Here is a 12849-nt window from a genome sequence, read left to right as displayed (position 1 = left end):
AATAATTGGGAGGCAGTGAGGGAGTTAATTGTGTTTTCCATTGATGACTCATCAGGAAGTGTTGGTGAACCCCGCTGACCACACACACTCAAATAGCTGCACAGTCAAACACACACACACACACACACACACACACACACACACACACACACACACGTTTGTGGCACTATCTTTGTGGGGACCCGTCATTGACATAATGCATTCCCTAGCCCCTTACCCTAACTTTAACCATCACAACTAAATGCCTAACCTTAACCCTTACCCTCACCCTAACCAGAACCTAATTCTAACCCTAATCCTACAACTAAGTCTTAACCCTCAAACAGCCCTTTAAACTTGTGGGGTCCAGCATTTTGGCCCCACAAAGCTGTCGGGACCCCACAAGTTTACTGGACTCCCGGTTTTTGGACCCCACGAATATAGTTAAACAAGCCCCCACACACACACACACACACACACACACACACACACACACACACACACACACACACAGTGAGCAAATGCATAGCCTACATGCCTACATTAACAGACACACAAGTACGTTAACATGCTGCGCACACACACACACACACACACACACACCCCTACGTGCACACATTTTAACATCCTCAACACACTTATACACAGAATAAAATTCATTACACAGACCACACACATATACACTCAGAGACCACGTATGCACATATATGCATGCTCAAACAAGAACATGCAGATAAGCACAGATATCCGCTGTGGGTAAACCTCTCTCTCTCCTATCATTCTCTGTTGCTCTATTTCGCTGCCGTTTCAAAAGATTAAGAGGCCAATTAGTAAAGCTCTCACGGCAGTTATTACCACGCTGGGAACTGGAGAGTGAAGAAATCCCCCTCTCTCCTCTTCCAAAAGAAGGATTTCTCCCTCATTGTCGCTGGGTTGAGAGCGAAGGATGTGGGGTGTATTTGGAGGGCTGCTGATGTGGTAATTTTGGCTTGGAAACAATGCTACGCTGTCTAAAGAGGGGTAATGGAGGGAAGTAGCGGAGGTAGTGTTTGCCCTGTGTGTGTGTGCGTTCACTTGTGATACACATGCTGCAGACACACACACACACACACACACACACACACACAGTGGGGTGACATCATGGCATCACTCTGTAGGCCACGCTAGCTTCCAGATGGAGGAGGAAGCATCGTATTATCTCCAAATCAGGACACAGATGCTTTGTGTGATTGTAATGAGCAGCAGGGTTGACAGACTGGAACTGAGAGTGAGGCTGTTGCTGTATTTGTGTTTAAGTTAATGTGAAGGTAAAACTTGCCTAAAGACTAATTTGCTCTTATAAGCATTTAGTCACAGTTTTTCTGTGATGATTAATCGTGTTCTGTCCTACCTAATCTGTTTACAACTTTTTGACTTTGGTTCGTTCTTTCCTACATTTCCCACAATGACTTTCAACAGAGCAGACATGTTTTTGGTTTTAGTCAGAAGTTGGTTTTATGTTATGAATTTGATTATTGAATGTGTCAAGAGTCTAGCGAGTCATTTCTGTGTGACAATAAGACATAATGTGAAGGTGAAGAATTTCCTCAGCTCTACAAAGTGTTTTAGATTCTTTCAGCTTATCATTTTGGTTTACAGCCAACAACTTTACCGTTTTGTTTTACTCTCACCGCTCGTCAGGGTCACTTACAGCCACAGCAGACAGCTGGTTTTGGTGAAAAGACACTGTACACTACCTGCTAGCAGGCAAAGTTAGCGACTACCTGCAAAACATGGAGCATTTAGCAGCTAAGGAGCCAGATTTTCTATTCTCTCAGGAGTTCATGGAGAGCAAAACAGAGCTAAAAAGAGAGTGAATGTTGGATTTGATGAGTGTGACGTCTTTCCCAGCTCTGGCTTCCGAGTTTGAAGGGAAATGGAATGCAGTATAACATGTTCACCATTTAAATGTATGTAAAAGATGATAAAGTTGTTTACAGCTTGTTTCTGCTGCCCCGAAGTGGCCAAAAAAAACCTGTTATTGCCAGTGAAATGAGATTTCACATTGATGTTTAGCTCTCTAATACAGGAAATAGAAAAAAAAACTTCAAGAAGCATCTAATAACGCCTCCCCTGACAGGATGTTGACTTGCCCTAGGTGCTCTGTGTTCTCTGTTTGATCTGCCACAGAGGTAGTGACAGGAGAACAGAATGGGGATAAGAGGTTAAATGTCAGCTTTGTATGGTTCTGTCACCAACCTCATTTCCTCCACTGCTCACCTGCCGCAGCTGTGGACACTGTAAATGTGTTAACAGATGTCAGAATGGTATTAGGCATATGTGCATTATGTTTTGCCAGAGAGGAAAGACTACGAGAAACTATACATTACTGCATGCTGAAAGTTACTGCATACACACAAGTGACAATTATACCTTTTTTTTCATAATATATACATGTTTAGAATATTAGGTCTTTGGACAAAGACAAGTTGTGTCTTAAAGCTTTAGTGCGTAACTTTTTTATATTAACGAACGTCCGTTACATTCAAGCCGTTGCCAAATGAGTTGCTACAAAGCTAATTAAGACTATCAGTTCCACAAATCTCTCTCTGTATTTCTCAGTATGGCTATGTTTAGAAACTAATGCCGTCCGACGACTATTCCGTGCAGAAACTCAAGTGAAGATAATTCCCTCTTCTGAAGAGTCCATCATGTTTTTTCAATCCTCCGTGTCCTCCTTGGCTACTAGCAGAGAAGGGGTGGGGGGTGCACGATCACAGAAGGCTTGTATCATGTGGATGCGCCGACAGTTTTGTTGTCATTACTTAGAAATCCTCATGGGGGCAACAGAAACTACACACTATAGCTTTAAAGATTTTTTTATTTTAGATTTATTTTGTGGCATTTTAGGCCTTTATTCGATAGGATAGCTTAGACATGAAAGGGCAGAGAAAGGGGAAATGACATGCAGCAAAGGGCCGCAGGTCGAAACGGAACCCACAGCCGCTGCGGCGAAGACTGAGCCCATGTATATGGGCGCACACTCTACAAGGTGAGCTAACCAGGGGCCCGACAAACTGTGTCTTATCATGTTGCTGTAGTGCCAACTGGACTCCAACTGTGAGAGGCAGAGACATGTCTCATTCACTTCAGGGAGCCGGAAAACAGACATAACGCAAGATGAAATTGGCCTGTCAGCAGTGGGAGCCAGCTTGTTACACTGGTATGTGTGTACACAGTCTACAAAACATCTTTGATCCAAAGCTGCCACTAATGGCAGTATAAAGCTCACAGGTATTTCACATTTCACACTGGAATGCAGTGCCTGAGACAGTATTATTTTTATACGGCATTTTTGGCAAAGCCAACAAAACTGAAGCATACTTTAGTGTATTTATGTGTTAATTATACAGTGTTGTTATTACCCGCTTGCCAACTCACCAGCAGGTGATGGAGGCAAGACAAGAGATTCTCATTTGTGTTGAGACATGAAGTAGCCTGGCTCCGCTCTCCCCTTCATCAGCCCTCATTATCATTCTCTATATCTCTGCGGAGAAGTCATTAAAAGTCCTTGATAAGACAGAGACAAGTGCTCAACAAGCCTGAGCTGGAGGGGCTGAACATGAGTGGGTGGAAGGTGAACCGCAGAGGGAAAAGTTATAAAAGCTGATGAGGCTTTCCCCTGGTATTAAGAAGTTTGTCTTAATAGTTTGGCACTGAGAGCTGTCTGGAGAGTTGCCTCTATTCAAAGCTTGACAATGCACTTGAATGATGCATACACTTAAGAAATAGTAGTATTGAGTGAAAACAGAATAAATCAAATTTTTGAACCTGAGCAGCTGTTTTCATCAAGAAAAGCTATTGAGACCCACAGTAAACTAACTACCCAGCACAAAATGGCAGACAGCGAAAGTTGGCAACTAGCTGGTGAACAACAGGAGCATTTAGCAGCCAGAGAGCCAGACATTTCCCTAAAGAGTTGGTGGAGAGCAAAACAAAGCTAATAGAAGAGTGAATATTGACTTTTCATTTGCCAGGTGGCCACACACATGACTCCACATAATTGTTTGCTGCTCCGTGTCTGCTTAACTTGTAAATAAGCCACTGTGTGCTCACAAGGCAGCCATATCAACCTTATAAGATGATAAGACTATATGTTGTGTTTCCAGGTTGTTCCATTCCATTAATACAGGTTTAATGAATCACAATTTATTTTCTATGGTATACTCATATGGTTACAATACAGAACACTTTCAAAAGTTCACAATACCGAATCACACAATAATATACTTTAAGTGTGTATACATAAAGCTCTTTCAGGAAAGGCTTCTGAGAAACTATCATGATATATTATTATTATTATTATTATTATAGCAGTTTATCTAAGAAAGTTATCATTAGGCCTTTTGATTATAAAAGGTTACCTTGAAATACTGATTAGATGAGGTCCTGATAAACCATATAAACAGATACAGGTGTGATATTTTATGTTAGTCTCATAGCTGTGAGCAGGGTTCAAAATAAGCACCATCCACCAGCCAAATGCTGGTAACATATGCAATTGGCTGGTAGATTTGCTTCACTCAGCCACCTCTATTCAGTGGTTGGTACATTTTGAACATTCACTAGCCATTTGGCTGGTAAGACGAAAAAGTTAATTTTGAACCCTGGCTGTGAGGTCAGCATGGCCAGCAGGTACAATACCTGGGCCCTGGCAAGGCTCCCTTGAAATGGAATGCAGCCAGTATTAATGATATTCATTTCATCTCTTTGACAAATTAAAATGCTGCTATTATAAAGTCAAATTTTCATTTTTGCAAAAAGTTTGATGATTGAAAAAGTTGGCTTGATACAGGCACCTTTTAGTAACATTCTGATTCAAACAATGTCAAGGTACTAACCAGATTAAGTTCCATCAAGTGCATCTTTTTTGATATAAGATATGTGATATTTGATTTTATGATACTTATCTTAAGAATTACTCTTGGAACAGGCATAACATGAGCACCTCATGGTAATACAATAATTAAGTTGTGATCTTAAAATAAGGCAAAAAAAAAAAGCTTCTTCCTTCCTTTTTTCCTTTCAAGTTAATGCAGTGAATAAATTGAATATATTTCATTCCGCATCAGGCTATTTTCCAGAGAGCAGCAATGTTCCTTTGCAAAACAACTAGCCTGAGCATTAAAGAACTATATTAAGTGTCAACCTCTCACATTATCGTAACTTAATAGTGAGTAATAAATAAAGTGTGACATATATTTGGAGCGTGATGCATGCAAAGCATTAACTTGGTCTCAGGTTCAAACACAGTCTGGGCTTTTCATACAGAACAGCATGAGAACAATCAGTCACTCCTTGCTGTCTGTCCCACATCAGTGTTGATAGAATTTGTCAAGCGGGCTCATGGGTTTAACTGGACTAACCACAGCTAAAACACTTGAGTCATGTCAAAACAGAAGCTTGCTCAAAGTGGCTCACTGGTCATTTATGACAGTTTAGCTTTTCAGCTGCTAAACTGCATTAAGAAATGTGATCCATTTTCCTTTGCCTCATGGTTTCACCCTTTTTTTTGTCATTCTCAGCCACTACCTCTTCTTTGTGTTAGTGTCATGGACATGATGGCAGTATAAAACGGTGATTAATATGTTGGTCTTTCTTTTACAGATTATGATCTTTTACACAATACTATAAAATGGCTTAAAGTCATTTAACAAAGCACTTTGTCTTCACATAGCCTGTCTCTCTTTTACTGGACAGACACCACACACACACATGCACGATGTCTCACTAGCAGAGGCTTCCTGTTTCTTCACTATGTTATGGCTGGACACTGATCAGGTCTGGGCAGCGGTCGTCTTTTAACTATTAAATACACACACACACACACACACACACACACTGCACTTGCCATGGGAATCAAGCATTTTCTACATGATCTGTTAGATTTTCTCCATTTGCTTAACTGAGAGCATTGGGGGATTAACTGGGCTCCAGATGAGAGATTTCCCAGATGTTTTCCATGAACAGAATCACATCGGCTAAAAGTGAAAAACAATACTGAATACATACAACTGCATACAGGTGACCAAATGCCTCAGCAGCATAGTACTTTTGTCATACTGACAGCACATTGTCCTGCTAAGATCATGGGATGAGATGATAGCGCCCTCTAGAGGATAAACTGCATTAGAGCAAAATGAGAAGTTCTCCTACCACATGCTGAATGTGAGCTGATTCATACATGTAATCTTTTTCTGTATGACTGATCTGTCTCTTTAAGCACTGGATGTACTGAAGAGAGAAAGTTTTGCACTTTATTTTGCCGGTATCTGGCTCACCGGATGTACAGTGCTGGTATAAAGCCTGACATTTGGCGCGTGAGGTCCTTATGTCCACACTTACACTGACACAGCGCTGTGTAGATAGATCTGTCTTTGCTTTACTATTTTAACATTGGAGAAGTTACGATGAGGGCTAAATTTGGCTGGTTTAAAAAAAGGGTTAAGGGATGTGAGGAAGTGATAAGAGGAAGAAAGTTTGTGTTTAGTTTGCATGTTTTGTTAACCACTCATACCGTTTCTCACAGTCCATTCTGTCCTCTCCAGCCTTTACTCTTTAAAAGTTAACTGCTGTTAACATGGGTTCTACCAATGGCTTATATTTTTCTTTATTATTTTTGAGGATGAGCTTGCCTTGTATCAATTGAGAAACAATCATCTTTGTGATTACAAGCTGAAGGACTGGAGCAGCCATGTTTTTGACAGAAGCTGGATGTGCGTTTATCAGTTTTATCTTGTACATCTCAGGTATGAATGATTTTATATATATAATATCACAGCTCTAGTGAAGTAAAGGAGTGATATTGTAGAAAACTATTGATGGATGAAAACTGAAATGACTAACGGCCAATGGATAAGATATTACATGTGAGCTCTTAAGATTATTGCTTCAACTGATGGAATGATCTTTTCAAATGGCCTTAATTTATAGTATACCATTATTATTCAATGCTTTTTATGGAATGCATGAAATAAAAATGTATAAATCTGTCCAGATGTTTGCTTCTGTTAAAGGGGTTCAAGGAAGAGCAAACAGCATCTGTGCCTTAAAAACTTCATCAGTGGATCTGCACTGCTCAGCTCAACGTCCCACTACAAGAAACAAATGGTTCACTGTAGAATGGGATGGCTACAAGTTTGTTCAGAATGAACTCTCTGTGGATGGAAATCATGTAACGTACATGTCTGAAGAAAGTCACCCAACTCTAACTATCAACTATTTAATAGAAAGTGATGCAAACAATTACTGCTGCAGAGAGAATGCAGACGACCCAAGACACTGCTGGTCCAGAAGCATTACACTCCATGTTGCAGGTACAGTGGCTGTCAGAATTTTACCATTTTAAGTCTGACATCACTATATACATCAACATTTCACAAGTTCTGATCTCAGACCTGCAGGTAAAGGTGATTCCTGCCACAGAGGGACAGACAATGACACTGATGTGTAGCACCAGCTGTCCTCTGACTGAAAACCCTGCAGTCTACATCTGGTACAAGAACAGAGAGTTCCTCTATCAGGACTCTCCCTGGTACCAACAGCTGGTCAGCAGTGAGAAAGGAGTCAGATACTCCTGTGCTATCAAAGGCTACGAGGATCTCAGAGCCCCTCCAGTCTCAGTGGGTGAGTGACAGCATTTAGCTCCTTATTATGTTACAAAACCTGTTTATTCCAAGAAAAACATTTTTAATCAGACACATTACATTAACTTATAAAGCTTTTAAAGTACTGTGTGAACAAGTCAGAATAAGGTATCACATTTGCTTTTGTCCAGATTCGGTAACAGCGAACTGCTTCAGTGTGACCTATGCTGAAGGAAGACTGTGTTCTTATCAGCAGACGTCAGAGGATGAGCCGTGCTCCGTCACATATCCCAGAGGTTAAGTTACCACCACACTCCACACACAACCACACAGACACTCCTCTCATGTCTTTTATGACTTTCACAGAAGAGATGAGTAATTATGATCATCTATTTCAATTGTTCAGTGTCATATCTTTGCTTTTTTGAAAACAATCTACTGTTAGTGAGTAGTAGTGAGTAGTACTACTTTGTATGACCATTGTATAACTGATTTTGTACTGAACAGGTTTTGAGAGTTCACATTTAATGCATGTAATTAATTCACCAAGTTCTACATTTTAACATGTTACAGTAACTGATGAAAAACATATTCATCATCTCCTAACAGAAGTACATGTCCAGCAGTCTGTCTTGCTAGACTTACCACATTTGAGTTTAACAATTTAAAAAGTAATCAATACAATAATACAATAAATAGTAAAATAATGAAATAATCATATTTGACATGGCACAAGTGAACTAATGTATTTTCTCCCAACAGAAGTACATATCCAAAGGACTGCAGCTGAAGTAAACGACATCAGACTGACCTGTAACACCAACTGTCCTCTGATTGACTCAAAAACTGCCTTTAAGTGGTACCAGGGTGGATCCTTATACAGATACAGGGAGAGACAAGAGCTTTTAGTTACCCACTCCTCTGATGAAAGCTTCTCCTGTGCTGTGAAAGGCCTTGAGGATCTGCACTCTGCTGAAGTCTGTGAGTGTGAGCCAACTTATGGTCTGCTATAACTGAGGACTGGGACAATTTTGTCTCCAAATCTTTAAATTAATATTAAAATGTCGATCCTATGTTTTATCTTTTTTTTCTTCATGGCCATTTATTTAAACAGACACGTGCCGCCTATGACATGTCCTGACTCATCTATATTTCAGGTGCTGAGGATAGGAACTGCTGGAGTGTGAATTATGTCAGCAGGAGAATCTGTGCTCTGGAAGGCTCTTCAGTGAACATTTCAAGTGAATACTCTTATCCCAACTACCAGCAGCCAAAGTCTAAATTATGGTATAAAATAAATAGAAGTAGTGTTGAGGATGTTGAAAAGCTGATTGAGGCTGCAGGTCGTGTGGAGTTTCATGACAACAAAAAGAACCACCATATTCTGGGAATTAAAAACCTGAAGCAGAATGACTCAGCAGAATACACATTCAGACTCCAAGGTGACAAAGAGTGGGAAACAGTCTGAGTTTCCTAGAGTAACTCTGATTGTCACAGGTAACTTTTAACTTATATTTTTCAACAAAAAGCTCACAGCTCCTCATGAGCAGCACTCAACAGACTTTAGTCATAAATGAACATTAGAACTAATGCCTGTAGTTCAGCCTCACTCAAAACTGCTGAATATTTCAGGGCTATGGCTCTTGTTGAATGTGGAAGCTATAGGGACTTGCTGTCTGTGTACTTTGGAGACATATTTGTATTGCGCACTAGAGTCCTAAAATACTTGATGCATTTTAGGACTGCATGGGTGTTTTTGGTAGATACTAAAAAATACAGTATTTCATCATTTAGGTATGAAGATTTGTTATGAAGTAGTATGTATTTTTCACAATGAGTGACCAATGTACATCTTTTAGGTCTGAGAGTGAAGTTTACTCCCTCTGCAGAGGTGACAGAGGGCCAGAGAGTCACCCTGAGCTGCAGTACCAGCTGTCCTCTGACTGACAACACAAACTACATTTGGTACTTGAACAGTCGACCTTTGACCCCGACAGAGAAGCAAAACAAACACCTGGTTCTGGACCCAGTCAGCAGTCAGCATGCAGGAAAATACTCCTGTGCCGTCAAAACCCCCCACAACATCAGCTCCTGTGAAAAGACTCTAACTGTCCAGAGTGAAATGGGAAAATGGACGCCGGCAGCAGCAGCAGTCTGTGCTGCTCTCCTGGTTATTATACCCTTCACTGTCTTCTGGTGGAACAGGTGAGCAACACTGTGCTTTGTTTCAGAACAATGGCATTTAATCTCCCATCTTAAATCACTTATTTATTCATATATTCATTCATTTCACTAATCAGAAGAAAGAGGACTTTCAGACAAAATCATAGAACTGAAACGTCAGACAACATGGAGCAGGTAAAGTTTGAAATAAAAAAGAAAAACAGCATTAGAAAAACATGCATAGTAAAAAAACATTTAAGTGCAGTAAAGTAATGTAATGTTTCTGTCTCCTCATCAGATAAACTCTGGTGCCGTGTATGACAACATCTCAGCTCCACCACCAGAGCAGGCTGGTCTTCACTATAGCAGAGTGCACTTCTCTAAGAGCCAGATGGATCCTCTCTACTCCACCGTGCAGCCACATCAGCCCCGAGAACAGGAGCATGTGCACTACGCTGTTGTCGACTTTAGACGAAACAGGACCCCTGAGTGAACATCTGTTACCATTACAAGTTATTCAGACTCTTTGTCACCTTGCTCATAAAAGACGAGTAGCAGTATACCGCGTTCAACAAGACTTTAACACACTCAAAGACTAACAAAAACCCCATTACCCCTGCTGAAAGTATTAATCTTCATCTCACATTATCTATATCATTTCCTCCATTAGATAAACAGCAGGGAGATCAACTGAGCTCCACATGAGCGATCTCTGGTCTTAACACGTATTTCTCTTGAACCTAATCCCACATCAGCAAACCGTGGAAAATATTACTGAGCACACAACCCACAAGGGTGTTTTGCGAAAATGTGGCCAAATGCCTCCAAGTTTGATTCACTGTTGAGAGCCCACAACGAGTAACAAATACAATTTAAAAAGAAATAGACTTCATTTAGATGTGAAAGCATCTTTTCATACCCCTCCCTGTGATAAACAGAGACAACAGTACACCATGTAAAGAGTGGGGGCAGTCATACAGAACATCATTAAGTTGATCAGAAAGAAAATTTCACTCAAGTAACTTGCTGATAACTATCAAAGTTTTAAGTTATCTAAAACTTGTGAACTATTATCATTTGCCATTAAATTCAGCCATTAGCTCCAGTATGACGCAATATTACTTGGTTGGCTCAGGTTACGTATTGTTTTCCCTCATGAGATGTGACACAAGATGGTGTTCTCTATTATCAGTGACTTGCTACAGTTGGGCAGGGTGTCTGCACATCCTTAAGAACAGTATTAAAATCTACTAATATTGTACATTAAAAAGTCTCTGAATTATGTTTAAAGGGGAAATTAAAAACAACTTTTTTTAAGCAGTACAAAAGTGCCGCTGTAATATTTAATGGTGGTCTTTGTGGATTTTATGTGTGTTATTTTAATTTGTTAAAGAATCTTGTGTGACTTCTGCTTTAGTTATGCTAGTTGTTTGTAAGAGAGCACACATCCTTTATCCCCTACCTGACTGTTTTGTAGTGAAGCAGGAATTTAAGATTTGGGACACTTTGAATCTATAAAATGTGATGCATTACATTGTGGGATTGTTAAAGATAACAGTGTTCATGCAATTGACCCGACCTTTTTCGTTCCATTGTGGGGATTTTTGAGAGCAACTACATTATGCAGACATTTTACAATCAGAATTTGTACATTCAAATAAAATGGTGGGCTGTAAATGCGGTGCACTTTATAGTAAATGGGAAGTGATTTTGGATACAGCTTTAGACTTGGTTTGTCCCTGCTGGGTTTAAATCTCGTGCCAAATTCAAGTCCTGAAACAACCAACTGAGTTCAGTCAGGTAGCCTACATAATGATCAACCAGCCTATATGTTTGCAAAAAAGTAAATGACATGCCAATAAGTGATATGTTTATCCAATCAGGTATAGAAAGGCTTTATAATGACATACGGCAATACCTGTACGGCCTACTTTAAATTATGTATGAAGTCTTTTGTGCTTGTATTCAGCAGTCCTGATCAAATGAGCAGACCTATAGATCGGTGAAACTGTATACAACGTATGCCAAATAGATAGCTGCTTATGGAAATGTTGTGTAGTGAATTAAAAGAGCATCCATGTTAAGTCTGCAGCTTTCCCCTTGACACGGTTCATTTTAAAACCACAAAGCAACCAGATAACACTATCTTCTGACTGCCTCACATCCTGCAGCTCTCTGCAACGTTCTGATGAATAAATAATGCAATTTACTTTTGCTTGTTGCATAAAGACTTAAAGCCAATATAATAAGTAAGAATTGAAAAAAATTAATAATATCTATGAGGAAAGAGAGTAATGAGATATTATGTAGTTAAAAGTAAGGTTTTCTGATGAATATATGGCATTGTATAAAAACTACAGAACATGGCTTCTTCACCTGTGGTTTGCCTTTACTAATAATCAGTTTAAGTGGAAGGAAGTGAAGTTTTGATGTCAGAGCTGCCTGCCATCTACCAGCCGCCCTCACTTTGACTAGCAGCCTTTAGGCTGTAAGCAAACTGCCATTGATTTGAACCACTTGGTTACATTTTTTTATTTATTTTTGGATGATTTTTCATAAATGTAGCTGTTAGTCCAATTTACAAATACTGTACAATCAACTTTCTGATTAACTGAAGGACTACAACAGCCATGTTTTTGGCAGAAGCTGGATGTGCGTATATCATTTTCATCCTGTACATCTCAGGTATGAACAATGTTTATCTCTTCTTGTAAAATTATAATATACTGTAAACTATTCAAGACATTTTTAAGAGTAAACAAAAATTACCAAATATTTTAACTGAATGAAAATCGATTTATGAAAAGAATATATTACAATTTACCTCTCAAGATTGTGACCTTCATAAAAGGTATACATCTGTCCAGATGTTTGAATAAAACCTTCTGTTAAGGGGGTTCAGGGACGAATAAGGATCTTTGCCTTAAAAGGTTCATCTGCAAATCTGCCCTGCTCAGCTAAATATCCCACTTCAAGCATGAAATGGTACACTAAACACTGGGATGATGGAAAATATATTTTGATTGAGCTTTCTGCAGATGAAAAGCATGTACATGTCTGAAGAAAGTCATCCAACTCTAAA

General features: G+C 39.6%; 2 protein-coding genes across 4 annotated transcripts in view; both read left to right on the top strand.

Moving 5' to 3' along the window:
* Nucleotides 1–6375: 6375 nt before the first annotated feature.
* LOC144533639 (sialoadhesin-like) lies at nucleotides 6376–11114 on the top strand. The gene is made up of 9 exons (XM_078275158.1): nucleotides 6376–6767; nucleotides 7035–7334; nucleotides 7414–7644; nucleotides 7796–7900; nucleotides 8367–8585; nucleotides 8762–8845; nucleotides 9464–9809; nucleotides 9905–9962; nucleotides 10066–11114. Exons 1-9 carry the CDS (start codon nucleotides 6713–6715, stop codon nucleotides 10258–10260), a joined length of 1593 nt encoding a protein of 530 aa, XP_078131284.1. The 5' UTR covers nucleotides 6376–6712; the 3' UTR covers nucleotides 10261–11114.
* A 911-nt stretch (nucleotides 11115–12025) lies between these two features.
* Nucleotides 12026–12849, top strand: part of LOC144533619 (uncharacterized) — a 7242-nt gene continuing 6418 nt past the window's right edge. Inside the window, exon 1 of one of the 3 annotated variants that reach the window (XM_078275148.1) lies at nucleotides 12026–12452. In XM_078275148.1, coding sequence (XP_078131274.1) covers nucleotides 12398–12452 — 55 coding nt within the window. In that variant the 5' untranslated portion in view covers nucleotides 12026–12397. The remainder of the gene's footprint in view (nucleotides 12453–12849) is intronic. The other 2 variants (XM_078275140.1, XM_078275132.1) reach the window with 2 other exon arrangements.

This window comes from Sander vitreus, chromosome 2 (genome assembly GCF_031162955.1).
Source record: "Sander vitreus isolate 19-12246 chromosome 2, sanVit1, whole genome shotgun sequence".
NCBI lineage: Eukaryota > Metazoa > Chordata > Actinopteri > Perciformes > Percidae > Sander > Sander vitreus.
Note: the sequence above shows the minus strand (reverse complement) of the source record. Positions and strands in the feature narration are given on the sequence as shown.